Here is a 20,574-nt window from a genome sequence, read left to right on the forward strand (position 1 = left end):
TGAGGTGAGCACCTCGAGGTGCTGTGTCCTGGGTGCTCAGGTGACAACGTGATTCAGAGCAGACTTTGTCACTGGGGACACGGCTGTCCATGACCTGTGAGATGCCAGGAGCTCTACTCTGCCCTCTGTGCTCCCATGCCAGGGGTGCCATGGCCTCACTCAGCCAGGTGAGCTCAGCTTCAGCCACCCCAGCATCCCTGGGGCTTCAGGAATCTGCCCTGCTCAGACCTTTGCAAACCCCCAGCTGCTGATATGTCACATGAGGCTAAATGCTTTGGAAAATCCATCTCCGAATCTGAATTCTCTGCTAAAACTGGTGCTTGAGAGAGCTTTGCCCTCCACTGTTCTTTTGGGTGTTTGCCTTGTTGTTGAGGTGGCATGGATGGGTTTTGAAGATCCCTTCATGTTCTTCATTCCTCAGAGTGGTCTTGGCTTCCCCTCAGTTACAGCTGCACCCTCTGCTCTGGTAACTGTGTGGTGCAAGTGTCTCTCTCCTGGCAGGTACCAGGAGAAGCTGTATTTGGACTGGTCCCAGACGGTGTCAGAGAAATCCCAGTACAACCTGGCTCAGCCTCTCATCCGGCGAGAGGCCCAGAGCAAACTGATCACGGTCAATTTTGATCCCCAGGTAAGAGCTGCTGCCCTTGGCTCTCCTGCCCCCCAGCACATGTCCCCAAGCTGTGGGGGACACCTGGGGGGATTCTCTGTGCTCTGTGGAGCCCTTCCCATGGGGGTAACAAGGCTCTGCCATAGACTTGCTCTGCCTAAATACCAGCATTAATTGCAGTTTGAGCAGAGCAAATTCTGGTTTAAGGCAGTGGCAGAAGTCCCTCAGGAGCCAGAGGTGTGGCTGCTGTCAGCATGTCCACACCATACTGGCTGATACTGGTGTGGGGAGTGATGGGACATCATCTACAGATGCACAGTCATGTTGTGTGTACCTGGAACCTGAGCTTCTGAAAGGGTGTGAAAACCCCAGGGAAGGTTTGTTTTGTGACTCCAGAAATCTTTGATGGAAGGTGGCACCAGAATGAGTTGAGTCAGTGGCTTTGAGGCCATATTACTATTCTTAAATTATTTTTTATACCAACCAGCCCAGCAAACCAAGAGAGCTGGAGCCATCTTATCTTTCACTTTGATAATGGCCAATGGCTCTTGCAGAACAGCATTGCTGGGACTTGTGATGGGGCTCAGCCTCCATCTGAGAGGGGAAGCACATGGATGGGGATGGCTGAGAGCACCAGAGGTGATAGTGGCTTTTAGAGGAGGCTGGTAGGTGCTTAACAGAGCTGGGAAGGAATCCAGAGTCAGAGGTCAATGGGAAACAGGTGGTACAGACCAGGAGCTGTCCAGGCCTTTTCCAGCCTGCTGCTTTGGGAATAAACCAGCAGGAACCCCTGTGAGGGTCAGAAGGGGCTGGGAGGGCTATACTGACCAGCAGGACCCTCTGTGATGGGTTGGAGGGTGTTCCAGGAGTTGGGAGGGCTGTGCTGACCAGCAGGAACATCCTGTGGTGCTCAGAAGGGGTTGGAGAGAATGCCAGGAGCTGGGAGGGCTGTGCTGACCAGCAGAACTCCCTGTGATGGTCAGAAGGGGCTGGGAGGGCTGTGCTGACCAGCAGGACCCTCTTGTGATGCTCCAAGGGACTGGATGGAGTTCCAGGAGCTGACAGGGCTGTGCTGACCAGCAGAAGGGGTTGGAGGGGGTTCCAGGAGCTGGTAGGGCTGTGCTCACCAGCTGGAACCCCTGTGATGCTCAGAAGGGGCTGGCAGGGCTGTACTGACCAGCAGGAACATCCTGTGATGCTCAGAAGGGGTTGCAGGGAGTTCCAGGAGCTGGCAGGGCTGTGCTGAGCAGCAAGACCAGCAGAAGGGGTTGGAGGAAGTTCCAGGAGCTGGGAGGGCTGTGCTGACCAGTAAGAACACCTGTGATGCTCAGAAGGGGCTGGCAGGGCTATGCTGACCAGCAGGAACATCCTGTGATGCTCAGAAGGGGTTGTAGGGAGTTCCAGGGGCTGGCAGGGCCGTGCTGAGCCCAGCTCTGTGCCTTGCCTCCCCAGCTGGTGGCCGTGCTCAGGGAGGTGAGCTACCTGAGGGGCAGCGGGGCAGGAGCCATCCCCCCAGCAGCAGCTGAGCTCCATTCCTGCAAGGAATCCTTCTGGCAGCTGGTGGCCAGCCTGGAGCTGATGGGGAACAGCTACAACAAGGTCCTGAGAGCCGTGCTGGAGGTGGAACATCCTCTGGTGCAGGGCCAGCTGCAGGACATCGACGTGAAGCTGAGAGAGGCGGAAGAAACGCTGACCTGGAAGACAGAGGGTGAGCTGGCTCTGTGTGGTGTTGGTTTTCCCAGCTTTTACAGAGATGGGGCAACTGAGAGGTGTTTTAAAAGATTTTATTTCATTATCAGGTTCAGTGAATAGTGAGACAGATGTAAAACTCAACTCCATTCCATCAGAAGCCAACCCATTTCCTGGCTACAATATCTTAGAAATGTTTTTCAGCCTATTAGCTTTTGCCCCACAATGCTGCTGTTAAATATAACACTAATCACCTCTATTTTTGCCTATATTTTAACCTATATTTAACACCAATCACCTCTATTTTCACCTATATTTTAACCTATATTTAACACCAATCACCTCTATTTTCACCTATATTTTAACCTATATTTAACAACAATCACCTATATTTTCATCTATATTTTAACCTATATTTCACACCAATCACCTATATTTTTATCTATATTTTAACTTATATTTAACACCAATCACCTGTATTTTTACCTATATTTTTACCTATATTTTTACCTTTATTTTTACCTTTATTTTTTACCTATATTTTTACCTTTATTTTTTACCTATATTTTTACCTATATTCCCATATTTAACACCAACAGCCTCTCAGGAGGAAAAATCTTAACAAAGGGATTTTTCAGAAAATATCATAACTACAGTAGGGGAGAGGTAGAGGTGGCTCTGCTGCTCCAGGTGCTGAATCTCTTTCCTTAAGGATGAGTGAGAAACACGTGAGACCACGGGGAGAAGGTCTGAAGGAGAGAACACCAGAGCTTGGCCCAGCAGCTCTGAAAATAAAGGAACAACCATCTCATTTTCTCCAGGTGTCTGGGATCACATCTCCGGGGTGGTGGGTGATGTCTGTGACCTGGAGCAGAGGGTGCAGAAGGCCAAGGACAACGTTGAGGAGATCCAGAGCATTGTGCACTCATGGGGGTCGCCCATGCTGGAGAGAAAGGATTCCAAAAGGGAGGCAGTGCTGAGCCTGGAGGAGTGCCAGGAGCGCCTGGAGCGGCGCTACAGCCTGATCAGGGAGGCTGGGCACAGGATCCACTCCCTGCTGAAGGTGAGGGGGCACCTGCAGAGCTGGGGGGCTCCTCAGAGGCTCCGTGTTGTCCCTGTGGCGCTGGAAATGTCCAGAGTGCTTTGCCTGAAATGAACTCCCTGAACCCATCTGAGAACCCGCCCCGGGGTTAATTGATGCTGTCTAGGAGGGGTGGGGTGGGCTGGATCGGGGTGTGGGGCTGGCTGGGCTCCCAGCCCCGGGCAGGACCGGCTCCAGCCCAGGGAAGGGTCTGGCTGCAGCCCTGGAGAGCCACCAGAGGGGAGTGGTGCATCGGGATTGGGATGATGCTGCTCCAAGGAAAAATCCCATCCGAGGTGCTCACCTGGGAACAGGGGCTGGGGCTGACCCTTCGGTTTGAGGCTCTGTCCCTCTGTGCAGCGAGGTGATGCTGAGCACCCAGGGAGAAGCTGAGTGACAGGAGAGAGACTGCTGTTCCAAATCTTGGTGCTTCCCAGCAGTTTTGCCAGAGCTCAGAGTCCTCTGCAGGCCAGGAGAAAGCCCAAAGCTCTGCTCCTCAGCTGCCTGGAGCCAGGTGTTGTGCATGTCAGGGACAGCCCCTGGCCTGGAGGACGTGGGTTATGGGGCCAGCCTTCTCCTGAGGGTCATGTCTGGCCATGGACTCTGAAGAGAACCAGATGGGTTCATCAGGATGGGCCTTTGAGACCCCCAGTTCTCCTTGCCCCAGGGGTGCAAAGCAGCCCCAAGTCCCATGCCCTCAGAGAAGAGGGAGGAGAACACTTGGGAGACCTTCTAAAGCTCTTCTGCCCTCCATTTTCACCTTGAAGTGTTCCTGGAGACCAAGCAGCCCTCGACAGGAGCAAATTGTGGCCACGCCCCAGTGGGAAGATCCACCTCCACGAGGCTGGCACTGCTGTGCTGCCCAGCATCAGCCCTTGGCTGTGGGGCAGTGATGCCTTCACAAGGCATCAACTTCAGCATCAGCACCTCCTTACCCACACTTAGTGAGCCCTGTATTACATGCAAGGAGGATTTTTGGGCACACTCAGCCCTGCTGTGTGCGAAGGAATCTTCTTTGTCTTCCAGGAAAACCAGAGCCTCCTACGTGCAGAGCCAGCCTCTGAAGCCTGGAAGGCGTATTTGGATTATGTGGATGAGAGAGTCCTGGATGGATTCTTCACTGCCATTGAGTGCTCCCTGAAATACCTCCTGGAGAACACAGGTGACACCTGGCTCCTGTCCCCTGACTGCAGGGGCTGCTCAGCCTCTCCAAGGGGACATCTCTGGGTGTGTTCCCTCATTCTCAGTGGTTGTTCTCTTTTTCCTGGCCTCTCCAAGGGGCCATCTCTGGCTGTGCTCCCCCATTCTCAGTGGTTGCTCCCTTTTTCCTGGCTTTCCTCTGGCACTGGTGCCTGCAGAAGGGGAGGGTGGCTCCCGCACTGGCCACTGGATTGCTCAGGGGGAGGGATGGAGGTGACTGCACTGTCTGCAAGGGTTAATGGAGGGAGACACCTGAGGCTTCTCCCACATCTGTGCTTGGACATCAGCTACCTCCCACCCTCCCATGCCCAAAGCAACAGGGTGGCACCATCCCTCCTCTGTGGGGAGGCTCAAGAGCCAGTTCTCCTACTGAAAGGCATCAAACAAACCCCTCAGTCCCTGAGCTTTAGTCCTGGGCAGAGGTGAGCTGGGCTCAGCAGTGCCCAGCCCAGCCCTCCTTGCTGTGCTGAGAGCAGCTTGTGTGCAGCTGAAGCACATCCCCAGGAACGCTTCCCTTCTGGATGAGAGGCACAATGAGCCGGAGAATTGCAAGCAATTCTTCACCATCTTGTTAAAAACTTGCCTAGGTTGTCACATTTGCATCTGGCTTCAGTTTCTGGTGGTTTTTCTTTTTTTTTGGATTTTTTTAATGCTTTTCACCACTAAATTAAAGAGACACTTGGTTCCTGTTGTTTTTCTCCTCTGCAAGCACTTCCATGCTGGCGTTGCTCAGCTCTCAGACTCCCTCTGCATTACCTGAAGAGCCTTTCCTCCTCAGGGTGTTTTCTGCTCCATACATCACTTGTGTCTCACCTGTTCCCCACTGGTTTTGGTGGGTACCACAGCACGGCTGGTTTGCCAACACCTCCATGGGTTGTGCAGGCACCAGTGAGTGTGTTTGCAACCACACCCTCCTGCTGTCCCTGCAGGCCGTGTGGCACCTTGTAATAGGACCTCAGTGGCTCAAGATGCCTTGAAAAAGACCCTGACATCTCTGTTCTTCCCTACCAGATCCCAAGGCAGGGCTTGCTCCCCTCTTTGAGGTGCAGCTGGATTTGGTGATCCCAGATTTGGTATTTCGCCCTCCCTTGGACCCTGGCACCAGGGATGGCTTCTGTGACATGGTGGAGAGTCTTCTCCAGGGCATCTTCCACATCTCCTCGCTGGTGCCCCGGCTGGCTGCTCACAGAGGCTTCTGCCACTACCAGGTCTGTGCTCTGGGGCTTCCCCGGGCTGGGGGCAGTGAGGAGGTGCCAGTGCTCCCACCTCACTGTGCTCTCCTCTCCCCTCCCTCTCCACTCTCTCCTTTCTCTTCTCTGCCTTCTCCCCTCTCCTCTCTTCCCTTTCCCTCTTCTCTCCTCTTTCCTCTCTCCCTTCTCCCATTTTCTCTGTCTCTTTTCTCTCTTCTCTCTTCTTTCTCTACTTTTTCTCTTCTTCTCTCTCCTTTCCCTTCTTCTCTCTCCTTTCCCTCCTTCTCTCTCCTTTCCCTCCTTCTCTCTCCTTTCCCTCCTTCTTCTTCTCCACTCTCCCTCCTTCTTCTCTCCTTTCCCTTCTTCTTCTTCTTCTCTCCTTTCCCTCCTTTCCCTTCTTCTTTTCTCCTTTCCCTTCTTCTTCTCTCTTTCACTCTCCTTTCCCTTCTTCTCTGCTTTACCTCCTTCTCTTTCCTTTCCCTCCACTCTCCTTTCCCTTCTTTTCTCCTTTCTCCTCTTCTTTTCTCCTTTCTCCTCTTTTGTCCTTTCCCTTTCCCTCTCTCCTTTTCCCTCCTTCTCTCTGCACTCTCCCTTCTCCTTTCTCCATTTCCCCTCTCCCCTTTTCCCTGTGCCCACCAGGCTGCCCTGGAGGCCATGCCCTCGCTGTGCTCATGGCGCCAGGAGCTGCTGGCCCGGGCTCAGGCAGCGGCCACCGCGTGCTGCGAGCACCGCGCGGGGCTGGAGCGGCGCTTCTGTCACCTCCTGCTCCAGGACAGGAGGGACCTGGGCCACCACCTCCTGCTCCAGGACAGCAGGGAGCTGGGCCACCCCCTCCTGCTCCAGGACAGCAGGGAGCTGGGCCACCATCTCCGTGTCCCCTTGCCTGCAGACACCGAGGAGGGGCTCCCTGAGGTGCCGGCCACGCTGCAGCAGTTCAGGGAGCAGCTGGGCTCCTACGAGCAGCTCTACAAGGAGGTGGCTCAAATGCAGCCCCTCTGCACCTTCCAGGGCTGGCTGAGGCTGGATGTGCGGCCATTCAAGGCAGCCTTGCTCAACGAGATTAAAAGGTGGAGCTTGGTGTTCAAGCAGCACCTCCTGGACCATGTCACGCACAGGTGAGGGCTGGTTCTGCCTCTGATCATGGAATCTCTCCTGTCTTGGTTGGGCTGTGTCATTTCACATCATGGCCAAAGGATAGAGAATCATGGAATTTCTCTTGTCTTGGTTGGGCTGTGTCATTTCACATCATGGCCGAAGGATAGAGAATCATGGAATACCCTGGGTTGGAAGGGATCCACAAGGACCATCCAGTGCAGCTCCTGGCTCTGCACAGACACCCAAACAATCCCACTCTGGGCATCCCTGGGAGCATTGTCCAAACGCTCCTGGAGCTCTGGCAGCCTCAGAGCTGTGACAACCTCCAGAGTTAATACAGGAGCAAGAGAAGGGCTCGTGCTGCACAGCAGCTCCATCCCAATGCTGAGTCTTCCATGCCCTGGTCTCTGCTTGTGTGTGAGCTGGGAGCAGTGGCATCCCTTGGTACCCCTGACATCCCTGGGACCTGATGTAGGGTGTTATACAGTGTGTATTTGCCCAAGGTGTGTGTTCTGCTCCTCCTGAGCCAAATAATCCCATCTCTGCCAGGGCTCTGGGCTTGCTTTACTGGATTTGATGGTGGCCATGAGTAAATCTGCAATGTTGTGAGGTTTCTAAGAGCCCATAATTCAGGTAGCCTGGCATGAACAGTCATGGAGCAATTTGGGCTCCAACTTTTGCATTATCAGGTGTTCCTTGCCCTGAAGAGCTGCTCAGATGTGTGCAGGACAATGCCCTGGGTGATTTATTGGTCACAACTGAAGGTTGTCTTAGGTTGTGGGTGCTCCCAGGGGAGTGCTCACAGACATCTGAAGAGGAGGCTGCTGCGTGGGGTGGTGATGTGATCTCTGGTGTGCTTTCCAGCACCATAAATCTGTCTGATAATTTCTTTGCAAAGAGGTTTAGTGTGGCAGAGAATGAGCATTTAGGAGCTGTTATTGAGAGTCCCTGAGTCAGCAGTTTAGTCTTTATTAGGTGAAGTATTTAAGGATACTTTTAGTCCCAGCAGCATCCAGAGAATTTAAGTGGGCACTTAAGAAGAGTTTTGAGACCCAGGAGCCCAGTGCTCCTCTGCTGATAGTGCCCAGTAGCTGGTGAGATGAAAAACAGGATAAGCAGGTGAGGAAAGTGCCCCAAAGACTTTCCTGTCTGTGATGGTTTATGGCTCAAGGGCTTTGAGAGACAGGGATCTTAATTTTAAAGACCTGGAGGGATTTTTTTTCCTCCCACAAATGTACAGTTGCTTTTCTAAGCTGCTGTGAATTTGCATCACCTGCAGGAGGGAGCTGCCCTGTGAAGAGAGGCAGTGCATGAAGGACAAGCCCTGTTACAGCTTTGAAACGTGTCAGGTTCAGCTGGGGAGCTGGGATTCCTGTAGTGGAAGAGATGGGGTGAAAACCATCACAGAATCCCAGAATGGTTTGGGCTGGAAGGGATCTTAGAGCCCATCCAGTGCCACCCCTGCCATGGCAGGGACACCTCCCACTGTCCCAGATTCTCCCAGCCCTGTCCAGCCTGGCCTGGGACACTGCCAGGGATCCAGGGGCAGCCACAGCTGCTCTGGGCACCCCATGCTGGTGCCTCCCCACCCTCCCAGTAAAAACTGGGACAGTAAAATCTGTGCTCAGACAGCCCCTCCTGAGCTCCCTGTCTCTGTTCAGGTACTCTGTCTCCAACTTGAGAAGTCCCAACCTTGAAGGAAGCTGTACCACATCCAGGGACACCTTTGGGCAGGAATTCCAGTTCTGAGGCTGGATATTAACTCCAGAGGAGCTGGAAGAATAATAATTCCAGAGGAACTACCCTCATCCTGTGCTTCCTCCCCTGCTTTGTGCTCTGCAGCTTGGCTGACCTGGATGAGTTCATCCAAACTGCCGAGAGAGGTTTGAGCAGAAAGGTGGAGAAAGGTGACTACAGTGGCTTGGTGGATGTCATGGGTCACCTGCTGGCTGTGAAGGAACGTCACAGTGCCACTGATGCCATGTTTGAGCCCCTGAAGGAGACCATTGAGCTGCTGAGGACCTATGAGCAGCAGCTGCCAGAAGAAGTCCACCAGCAGCTGGAGGTGGGTGAGGGTTTGTGGTGGGCACAGCAGTTTGCCCAGGAGCAGAAGGCAAAGGGGGCAGGAGGATTTGTGGTGGGCACAGCAGTCTGCCCAGGAGCAGAAGGCAAAGGGAGCAGGAGTGGAGGAGGATCCTACAGATATTCAAGGCTCCCTGTCATTAGAGGGCCTCATTGTGCAGCATTTTGCTATTGCAGGATGTGCCTTGGTATCTCTAAATGTTGAGATTTTTTTCTTTTAAAGCAGAGATTAAGCCTTTTGTTATGTGTGAAAAACATGGAATTGCCTGCTCCAACTCCCAGCGATTGCTCTTGAAAAAAAATTAATGCATTTTCAGATCCATCTGTTAATTAGGTTGAATTATAATTATTTTTAAATAAGCTGGCTCTTGGCAGCTATGGAGATGGGGAGGATAATGTTGGCAGAGGAGCTGCCTTCCCACAGGACTTCAGTCCTCCTCTGGGTCGAGACCACCAGATCTGCTTTACCCAGAGGACATCCCTGGGAGCAGGTTGTGAAAATATTTTGGCATCTTTCCACATCTGGCTCTTATGAGTCAGTTCTTTGGGAATTCCTTTCTTTTCTGCAAAGGGGACCATGAGAAGGTTGTAAGAGATGGTGAGTGTTGGGGGACCGAGACAAGCCCTGCCAGCTGTGTCTTCATCCACCATAAAACCCAGTCCTGTGAAGAGCCCAGCCACGCTAAATCCCCCAGCCTGGGAGCTGCTGGTGTGTTCCTGCTTGTGCAAATACCTGATTTACTTTGCTGATAGAAGAAATGAGGGTGTGGAGCAGGAGCAGCCATCCAGATGCAGGAGGCAGCCAAAGAATTGTTCTTCCTGGGAAGTGACAGCAACACTTGTGTGTGAATGATTCATTCCCTCCTGTGGGGAGTGGGAAAAGCAGATTTTCCTCCAGGCTCCTCTCCCTCCCTGGAGATGGATGGGCTGGAGCTGCTGCTTGGGAGGAAGAGAAGGAAGCAGCTCTGTGTGTGGTCATGGATGGTGATTTCTGCTGAGACTGTGGTGGAAAATGCCAGGAGGTGACCCCTCAGGAGGGGCTGGCCCTGCCCTGGCCATCTCTGCTGCCTCAGAGTTGCCTGCAGCTCCTTCCCTTCTTTCCATGGTGGGTCTCCATTAATCTCCTCGAGAGTGTGAGCTGGGATGGAGAGAAACCCAGAGCCTTTCCTGTGGGCTTGCACAGCCCATGGAGAGGAGGGGACCTGGGGACAGCAGAGCCCTTGGCAATCATGGAACTGTCAAGGTTGGAAAAGATTTTTAAGATGATAAAATCTCACCATCCACCCAGCACCACCACCATGCTCCCCACTAAACCACGTCCCCAGCTGCCACATCCACAGGGTTTTTGAACACTTCCAGGGATGGTGACTCCACCCCTGCCCTGGGCAATCTGTTCTGATTCTTTACAATCCTTCCTGTGAACTCTTTTCCTCATATCCAATCTAACCCCCCCCAGGCATGACTTGGCCCATCCCAACCACCTTCCCTTGCAGTTTTAGCCACGGGATCTGTGGCTTTTCCCATTCCATGGTTATCCATGAGCAGATCCCACCCTGCAGAGCCCTCCTGCCTGCCAGCAGTGTGGCAGCAGCTCTCTGGCCTGTGGGCAATCACAAATCTTCCCAGGCATTTTCCCTGGGGAAGGCTGTGAGAAGCTGTGAGAAAGCTCAGAGAAAGAATTAACACAATTCTTATCTCCACTTGCTGCACCTGTTGCTAGGCAAATGTGGAATGTGTTATGGAGATTTGTTTACCAAAGGGTGGTGGTGTATTGTATTTGTTGAGATTTTTGTGGGAGAGAGGAATGATGTATTTTATTTTATATTTTTAGAAGGTTAATTTATCATTTTATTATACTATATTAAAGAGTACTATACTAAACTATACTAAAGAATACAGAAAGGACACTTACACAATGCTAAAAAGATAATAATGAAAATTCGTGACTCTTTCTATAGTCCTGACACAGCTTGGCACTGATTGGCCAAAGAGTGAAAACAACTCACACCAGAATCAATGAAACAATTACTTGTGAGTAAACAATCTCTAAACACATTCTAGATGAGCAAAACACAAGAGAAACAAATGAGATAATAATTGTTTTCTTTTTTTTTTCCCTGAAGCGTCTCAGTTTCCCAGGAGAAAAGTCCTGAGCAAAAAGTTTTTTCAGAAAATGTGGATACCACAGTGGTGTTTCCTTGGTTGACCAATGAGGTCAAAGCTCTATTGGACAGGCTGGAAGGGGTTATGGGTTTCTTAAGAATAGAGTAAGAATATAATATAGAAGAATAAAGCAATAGTTCAGTGTCACTGACATATTTTATGAAAAATCCTTTTGCCAGGATTTCTTCTCCTGGGAAGCTGGGAAGCTTCAGCTTCTCCATGTTTTACTCCTCTGGAACATGATTTGGAGAACTGTTTACCCAGCATGTGAATTGTTTTTAATTAATGGCCAATCACAGCCAGCTGTGTTGGACTCTGAGTCTGCCACGAGATTTTATTATTCATTCTTTTCTAACCTTCTGGTGTCTCCTTTCTCTTTCTTTAGTATAGTTTTAGTATAGCATTTAGCAGGGCATAGCATAACATATATTATATTACATTACATTACATTACATTACATTACATTACATTACATTACATTACATTACATTACATTACATTATATTATATTATATTATATATTATCAGCATTCTGCACCATGGAGTCAGTGCTAATCACACAGTGCTAATTACACCTTTTGCATCATGGAATCGGTGATAATCACACAGTGCTAATTACACCTTCTACATCATGGGGTCAGTGCCAATCCCCCCTGTGCCAGGGGGACCCAGCAGTGCCGTTGTGCCCGCAGGAGCTGCCGGAGAAGTGGGGCCAGGTGAAGAAGCTGGCCGTGGCCGTGAAGCAGCAGGTGGCCCCTCTGCAGGCCGCCGAGGTGACCGCGCTGCGCCAGAGCTGCGCCGCCTTCGACGCTCAGCAGCAGCGGCTCCGCGAGCGCTTCGCCATGGAGGCTCCCTTCAGGTACAGCTCTTCCAGCACCAACCAGCCTCAGGAACGTTTGAAGGAACTGGGGTTGTTTAGTCTATCTCGGGTTTGTTTTTGTTGGAATGGCTTTTGAGGTGTTAAAAGTTTTTTTTTCCCAGCCCCACGCTCGAAGGAGAAGTCGGGATTCTTTGGTTTTATTTTCTCTTGTTCAACACATACTTTTTTGGGTCTGTAGAGGTTTGTTTAGCAGGTTGGGTTGAGGCACACTGACTGCCCTCAGGGCGGTGTTATCTTTTTATACTAAAAACTACATGTACTTTATTTATAATAATTTTTTAATACTTATCACTTACGTTAGACAGTTTGTCTTTACTACAATCTAAAAGTGCTACTTTAGAATATTTTGTGCTACTTCATCACAGCAGAAGATGGAAGACAAGAAGAAGAAGGAGAAAGACTGGACATGTCTAGATTCCTCCATCTTGCTTCCTGAACTCCCATTTTAAAAACCTCAAAATTCTACATTTTCACCCGGTGATAAATTCACTATCATTCTATTCAAACTCTTGCGGCTTGTAACTCTTTGCACAAAGTTGGTAATTGTTTCCAAGGGCTAAAATCAAAGGCACACGTGTTTTTGACTCCATACCAAGGTCTTTGAGCCCCCTGCCAGGGTCTCGAGTCCTCCAGGGCAGCCAGAGGAATGTCCTGGGTTCCGACATGCCTGGAGAAGAGGAGGCTCAGAGGTGCCCTTATTGCTCTCTACACCTTCCTGAAGGGAGGTTGCAGACAGGTGGGGTTGGTCTCTCCCACCAGGCAGCACTGACAGAACCTCAAGCTACGTCAGGGAAGGTACAGGTTGGATATTAGGAAAAAAAAAATTCACCAAAAGAATAATAAAGTACTGGAATGCTCTTTCCAGGGAGGTGGTGGAATCACCATCTCTGAATGTGTTTAAAAAGAAACGCTGGACATGGCACTTGGTGCTATAGTCTGGGTGAGGTGTTAGGGCATAGGTTGGGCTCGATGATCTTAGAGGTCTCTTCCAACTCATTATTCTGTGATTCTGAGCCTGCAGAGGGAAGAGCTCATCCCTGTGGTGCCCTGGAGGGGCTACCTAGAACTGAGGCCAGAAAGAGTTCAAGTGGGTATTTATTAAAGGCCTTCCATAGATTCACCTTGGGCAGTCAAAGCCTCACAGAGGCTGCACCCAGCATGGATGATGGTCACCAGTTTTTCAGACAGAAATAAGTTTGGTCTGTTTGCATATCAGGGGTTAATCCTCCACTTACATCTTCAGGTGATGAAGTCATATTCCCCAGTTTGCTCCCCACAATTCACTTTTGTTTATACTTTTCTAGGTGTGAGGCTGTGATGTGTCCTTGGATCTCAGGCCCAGAGGGATTGTTCTGTCTGACCAAAATGTGAAGGCAGTTAACTACGCTTTATATGGAGTTCACAACTATGCACTAATACACTAGAGGATTTGAAAAATATAAAAGCTGAAATCTTAAGGCATCGCCTGCCTGTCCTGGTGATGCACAGCTCTCCTCCCTGCTGGGCCTGCAGTGCTGTGTCCCTGGAAGAGTTTTGGCTTGGGTGGTGTCAGCAGTGCCACATGGCTCAGCCATCAGGGTGTGGTAGAGAACTTTCATCTCTCCCATTGTTCTCAGAGGCTCTGTTTGTTTTATGGGTCCTTTAGAAGTTGTTACAATGCCACTTACAAAGAATAAATGTTTATTTCTAGGTTTGACACCGAAAAACCTTATCAACTGCTGGATGCAAAGCACATGGAGATCAAACAGATGGAGTCAGCCATGACCTCGATTTATGAATCAGCTGGTCTGTTTGAAGTCATGGTGCCAGAGTATAAACAGCTGAAGCAGTGCAGGAAGGAGCTGTGTCTGCTCAAAGAGCTCTGGGACATGATCTCCCTGGTGAACACCAGCCTTGAAGACTGGCAGACCACCAGATGGGTGGACATTAACGTGGAGAACATGGACCTGGAGTGCAAGAAGTTTGCAAGAGAGATTCGGAATTTGGACAAGGAAATGAGGGCTTGGGATGCTTTCAGTGGGCTGGACAGCAAGGTGAAGAACATGCTGACCGCCCTGAAGGCTGTGGCAGAGCTTCAAAATCCTGCCATCAGGGAGAGACACTGGAACCAGCTGATGCAGGTGACGGGCGTGAGGTTTGTGATGGACTCGGACACCACCCTGGCTGACCTCCTCAAGCTCAACCTGCATGAATTTGAGGGGGAGGTCCATGGCATTGTGGACAAAGCAGTGAGAGAAATGAGCATGGAGAAGGTGCTGAAGGAGCTGAGGGTGACCTGGAGCTCCAGGGAGTTCCAGTACGAACCTCACCCCCGCACCCACACCCCCTTGCTGAAGTCAGATGAGGAGCTCATTGAAACTCTAGAGGACAACCAGGTGCAGCTGCAGAATTTAATGTCCTCCAAGTACATTGCCTTCTTCCTGGAGGAGGTGTCTGCCTGGCAGAGGAAGCTCTCCACTGCTGACTCTGTCATCTCCCTGTGGTTCGAGGTGCAGCGCACATGGTCCCACCTGGAGAGCATTTTCATAGGCTCAGAAGACATCAGGGCACAGCTGCCCCAGGTATGGGCCCCTAAATCCCAAATTCCTGCTTGGGAAGTGTTGAAGAAGAGGCTCCATTATTAAATGGGGTTATCTGTAGTGCCAAATTCCCCAAAGCAGGGCTGTTCTCCTGCTGCCTCGCTCCTCTGGAGGCTCCCTCAGTGCTCGGGTTGTTCCCCCGAGGATGTTTTTGTGCTTTAGCCGTGCTGAGGGGCTGATCTTCTCCCTTGTAGCACTGCATGGCAAACACAGAGCTCCTGGGTGCTGAGTGAGAGCTGCTGCCTTCCTTCAGTGCTGCAGGCGTGTTCCCTCTTCCTTTGGAGGGGAGAGGACTGAGATCATTGCTCACACACTGCAAATCATCAAACAGAGCTGGCCCAGGAAGCTTTGGCAGCTTTCCCCCCCGTCCATCCGCTCTGGTGCTGGGGGAGAGCAGCTCTTCTCCTGCTCCTGCTCTGGGGAGCTCCTCAGGTGCTTCCAGCCCAGCTCCCAGTGTTATTCCAGGCTCACAGCCATGCTGAGCAGGAACAAGCCTTTCACTGGTGAGGGAGGAGCTGTCCCCTCACCCCAAAGACAGCTCTCAGAGGTTGGGATCTCTCAGCACACCAAGAGAGCATTGCTGTGACCTTTGTGTCCCTTTGTAGGACTCCAAACGTTTTGAAGGCATTGATGTGGATTTTAAAGAACTGGCCTATGAAGTTCAGAAAACCCCAAATGTGGTTGAAGCCACCAATAAACCAGGTCTGTCCCAGCAGCTGGAGGACATCCAGAGTAGGTAGGTAGAGCATCAGTCCCAGGGTTTTGTTAGAGGCTGGAATCAGCCATGAGAAGCGGAATCAGCCATGAGAAGCTGAATCAGCCATGAGAAGCTCTGAGGTTTTTTCTGAGGCTCTGCTTCCTCTGCAGTCACAAATCTCCAGCTTTTCTGATCTTTCTCTAGTTTCTGTATTTGTGACCCATCACCCTGTGAGGGTGGGCAGGCCCTGGCACAGGTGCCCAGAGCAGCTGTGGCTGCCCCTGGATCCCTGGCAGTGCCCAAGGCCAGGTTGGACGCTGGGGCTTGGAGCAGCCTGGGACAGATTGGGCTTTGGGGTCCCTTCCAACCCAAACCCTTCTGTGATTTTGTGATCCAAAAAAGCAGATCTGAGCCCATTTAATTTACAAAATTATCCCTGTGTACCCTTGAGGCATAACACAGCTCCCTGAGACAGACCCGAGTGCCCTGGGATGGAGACACTTCTCACTTAACATATGAATCTGCCTGAAAACCACTTCAAAGTCCACTCTAAGCTGTTGTGGCAGTAGCAGCTCTCCATTTCAAATAAGGATTTGATTTTATTTTCAATCGAACAAGGCCAATGTTCCTCACAGAGAATGTTATTTAGGAACTTTGTAAGCTCAGCAGCAGTTTAGCATGTGAACACTGCAAGATTCATTTTAGATCGGAGCAAACAACTTTCCTTTCATGCTTTGCAAACACAAAAAGCTGAGTTGGTTGGAATCAGACTTTAAAATGTGGCTCATTAGAATAAAAGCAGTTCTGGAAATGTTCATCCCAGTGGATGCCACCACCTGTGGCAGCTACGAGCTTGTCTAAAGCAGTGGGTCAGACTGCAAACCTTTCCAACCTCTTCTTCCCCTTGTGCTTCTGCTGTTTCATCAGGCTGCCCTGACTCCTGGGTGTTTGACCCCTGGAGTAGAGCGAGCTGTGAGTTCCCTTGTGCTTTGCGGGTCTGTTCAGGGCTAGGGGAAGGAGCAGCCTGCAGGCTCAGCTCGTGCCTGGCATTTCCCCATGGTGGGGAGAACCTGCCTGAGAAGGGCAGCACGGAGCATGGCAGGGTGTTTACCCACCTGTCCCGGGCTCTGCTTTGTCTCCCCAGGTTGTCTCTGTGTGAGAAGGCTTTGGCTGAATATTTGGACATGAAAAGGTTGGCTTTTCCCAGATTTTACTTCATTTCTTCTGCAGATTTACTGGATATCCTTTCCAACGGCACCAACCCACAGCTGGTAAGGCTTGTGCTGCATTTTCAGGAGTGTCACGGTGGAAGGTGTTGTCCTGGGACTCTCCTCAATGTCCTTTCTGGATGGGATTTTCTCCCATCCTGTGTGGATTAACTCCTTCACAGCTGACCTCCACCTGCCATCACTGACAGGCAGCCCTGCCCCAGGTGTTGTGTGGTCTGACCCTGGGGATGCTCATGGCAGGTTCAGAGAGCACCTCTGTGGGTTTTGTGCCATAAAAACAGTGGCTTTGCTCCTGCTGGGGTACACTGAGGCTGCAGGAAAAGGAGGATCCATGAGGATCTCATCCAAAACTTGTTGCTGACCTTGGATCCCAGCCTGGGATGGCACCAAACAAAGAGCCCCAGGCTGGGCGTTCCAGTGTGGGAGGGCTGAGCTCTGGTGGCTTGTAGAGGGCTGATTTTTTAGGCAGAAGAGGCAATTTCCAGGAAGTGCCTCTTCTTTCCCCCTGCAAAGCCTTTGGGATGTCCTGATGGCAGGGCAGGGATGAGCACAGCCTGCACAGGTGAGCAGCCAGCTCAGGCAGTGGCTGTGGCCAGGTGCTGTCTGACCCTGCACTGGGGTTTGTGGGATGGGGTCTGAATGCCAGGTGTGGGGAATCCCCCCAAGCACACTGTTGCTCCTCCCAAATCCCCCAAGCACACCATTCCTCCTCCCAAATCGCCCAAACACACCATTGCTCCTCCCAAATCCCCCAAGCACACTATTCCCCCTCCCAAATCCCCCCAAACACACCATCGTCCCTCCGAAATCCCAGCAATCACACCATTCCTCCCCCCAATGCACAGGTGAGCAGCCAGCTCAGGCAGTGGCTGTGGCCAGGTGCTGTCTGACCCTGCACTGGGGTTTGTGGGATGGGGTCTGAATGCCAGGTGTGGGGAATCCCCCCAAGCACACTGTTGCTCCTCCCAAATCCCCCAAGCACACCATTCCTCCTCCCAAATCCCCCCACACCCTATTCCCCCTCCCAAACACACCATTGCTCCTCCCAAATCCCCCAAACACACCATTGCTCCTCCCAAATCCCCCAAACACACCATTCCTCCTCCTGGCTCAGCAGGATTGCTGGATCATCCCAAGGAGAAGCCAGCAATGACCCTCCTGTTGTTAGAAATGGCTTCCCAGTCCCCTTCCCCCCATTCCCAGGGGTCAGAATCCTCTGTCCCCCGTGGGCAGAGTTCAGAGGATTCAGTCCTGCAGGTGCTTTTCCTGTGGAGCTGCTGTCAGGGAACCTCAGCCCCTTAGCCTAGCAGTGCCCAGCCTGCTTTGGGAGGCATCAATAATCCTGAGGTTGGTGTGTGAACCAAATCAAAGTGTTCACAGCAAATGGAGCCTGTTGGGTAAGGAATCAATTCCTTATTCCACCTTTTAGCAGAAAGCAACCTCAGCCTCCTTAAGCTTTTCCTCCTTTTCAGCGTTTGTGTCAGGATGTGAACGGGGCAGGCTTGGAAATGCTCCTGTTGCCACTAACCTTTAACTCAGCTTGGATCTGTTTGCTGCTGCTGGGTGATTTCAGCCCACAGAGTGTCATAAATACACAGCTGATTGATGCTTAAAATGGAGAGAGAGAAAGAGAACACAGGAAGCAGAGAAAAGCTGCTGCGCTGAAATGCTCCACGGAGTAAGGAGAAATTCCTGGTGCTTTCTGTTATTCAAAACTATTTGCAGTAAAATCAAAGTAAATGTCAGGCAGGATCATACACGGATACGCTCTCAGCCTTTCCACTGTAGTTTCAAAGCCTGATAATTCCTAAAGGAGGATTAAATAGACAATGATATTATCCACTTGAACTGGGTATTGAGCTGGTGCAGGTTCAGGTGCATTCTGGGCTCTGGTGGCAGAGCTGTATCGAGTGCTGGAGCACAGCCAAGGCCCTGCAGAGTGGCCAGGGGCTGGGAGTGGACAGTGGGGGTCACTGAGCCTGCCCACTTGCAGGGAAAAAGCAGGAGTCCATGGTTTGTGTAAGATTTGAAAGGATGTGTGCCTGTCCTGGTGGGCAAGCTGAGTGTCCATTGCTTTTTGATTTACTTGGCACCTCCTGAGATTCAGCCAGGCAAGAAACTGATTTGGGCACCTGGGACAGCTCCTGAGGAGGGGCTGGAATCCTCTGTGGGGCAGGGAGTGAGAACTGGGCAAACAAGCCATAGGATGGATTATAGGATAGCCTGAGCTGTAGGGAACCCACCGGGATCATCAAATCCAGCTCCTGAGAAGGACAGCAAGAGGCTCCTGTTGGCAGCATCCTGGCCATGAGTGAGAAGATGTGGTGCTGCCAAGATGTCCGGGTCATTCTTTGTGAGCAGGACTGTGGCTGTCACACCTCTGCTGCTCTCTGCTCTGCCTGTCCTGGTCCTTGATCTTGAGTGCTGTGTCCAGCTCTGGCCCCTCAGTTTGGGAAGGATGTTGAGATGCTTGAGCACATCCAGAGGAGGCAACAAGGCTGGTGAGGGGCTGGGAACACAAACCCTGTGAGGAAAGTTTGAAGGAGCCGGGGCTGTTTAGCCTGGAGAAGAGGAGGCTTAGGAGTGACCTTGCTCTCTACACCTTCCTGAAGGGAGGCTGCAGACAGGTGGGGTCGGTCTCTGACAGAACCAGAGGACACAGTCTCCAGCTACATCAGGGAAGGTGTAGGTTGGATATTAGGAAAAAATCCTTCACCAAAAGAATAATAAAGTACTGGAATGCTTGTCCCAGGGAGGTGGTGGAATCACCATCTCTGGATGTGTTTAAAAAAAACACTGGACATGGCACTTGGTGCTATAGTCTGGTTGGGGTGTTAGGGCACAGGTTGGACTCGATGATCTTAGAGGTCTCTTCCAACCTCATCATTCTGTGATTCTGTGTCCTGTCCCCCTCACTTCATTTACACAGTCCCTTTGGCAGGTGCAGCGCCACCTTTCCAAACTCTTTGACAACTTGGCCAGGCTGAAATTCCAGGTGGACTCTGAGCAGAAGACAACCAAGGTTGGCCTGGGAATGTACAGCAGAGAGGAAGAATATGTCCAGTTCAGTGAACCCTGTGACTGCAGTGGGCAGGTGAGAGGAGAGACCTTGTGTGTCCAAGCTGACTGGTGGAACCTGCTCCCCCACCTCCCTTGGGTGGGCATCCCTGGCCAAGTGTGGTATTTTTGGGGCCCCTTGTCATGGGGAGGAAAGATGAATTTGACTCCATGTTTTTAGAAGGTTAATTTATTATTTTATGGTATTATATTATATAAAAGAATACTATATTAAAACTATACTAAAGAACAGAGAAAGGATACTTACAGAAGGTTTAACAAGATAATAATGAAAAACTTGTGACTTTCTAGAGTCCTGACACAGCTCGATTGTGATTGGTCCTTAAGTAAAAACAATTCACATGTTGGATAAACAATCTCCAACCACATTCCAAAGCAGCAAAACACAGGAGAAGCAAATCAGATAATTATTGTTTTCATTTTTTCTCTGAGGCTTCTCTGCTTCCCAGGAGAAGAAATCCCAGTGAAGGGATTTTTCAGAAAATGTCACAGTAACAGCCAAGGTCTTGTAGAGTTCCACTGTGCTGCCTCCATAGGAAAAGCTGGAAGAGCTGGTGTGGAACTTAATCCTGCTTACACCACAGCTCTAGTCCTGCTCTGGATGGGTCCTCACAGCCCATGGTGTGAGGAAGGGCTGTGGGCTATTCTTTACTGGGTTTTTAATTTTAATTCCTGAAAGATGTTCTGAAGGTTATTCTTACCCTCCCAGTTGGGAGGGGATGCAGACTGGAAACAGATTAAATTATTCCATAGTACTTCTGCATGGATACCTTTGGAAAGAAAAGGGTTTTCCCCCTGTTTTCCAAATCTTATTTCATGGGATGAGTTGAAGTACAAAATTTAAGAATCAAATCACTGCTCAGCTTTTCTGTCCCTGTAGCTTCACTTCTCTCCATGGACTGTTAAAGGAAGCTAAAGTAGGTAATACCAGCTCTGAGCTCCTCGGTGATGGCACTTGGCATTTAAACTCTCCTCTCTAAAATACTAAATACTAAATTCCGCTA

General features: G+C 50.8%; 1 protein-coding gene across 1 annotated transcript in view; it reads left to right on the forward strand.

The window, feature by feature from the left end:
- DNAH9 (dynein axonemal heavy chain 9) overlaps positions 1 to 20,574 on the forward strand; it is a 55,508-nt gene that overhangs the window by 1,053 nt on the left and 33,881 nt on the right. The window contains 13 exon segments of the mRNA XM_031062697.1: positions 502 to 628; positions 2,060 to 2,315; positions 3,118 to 3,359; positions 4,404 to 4,539; positions 5,589 to 5,785; positions 6,407 to 6,521; positions 6,657 to 6,882; positions 8,705 to 8,927; positions 11,800 to 11,966; positions 13,678 to 14,548; positions 15,172 to 15,302; positions 16,408 to 16,534; positions 19,434 to 19,586. Coding sequence (XP_030918557.1) covers positions 502 to 628; positions 2,060 to 2,315; positions 3,118 to 3,359; positions 4,404 to 4,539; positions 5,589 to 5,785; positions 6,407 to 6,521; positions 6,657 to 6,882; positions 8,705 to 8,927; positions 11,800 to 11,966; positions 13,678 to 14,548; positions 15,172 to 15,302; positions 16,408 to 16,534; positions 19,434 to 19,586 — 2,971 coding nt within the window.

Source organism: Geospiza fortis, unplaced genomic scaffold (assembly GCF_000277835.1).
Source record: "Geospiza fortis unplaced genomic scaffold, GeoFor_1.0 scaffold485, whole genome shotgun sequence".
NCBI lineage: Eukaryota > Metazoa > Chordata > Aves > Passeriformes > Thraupidae > Geospiza > Geospiza fortis.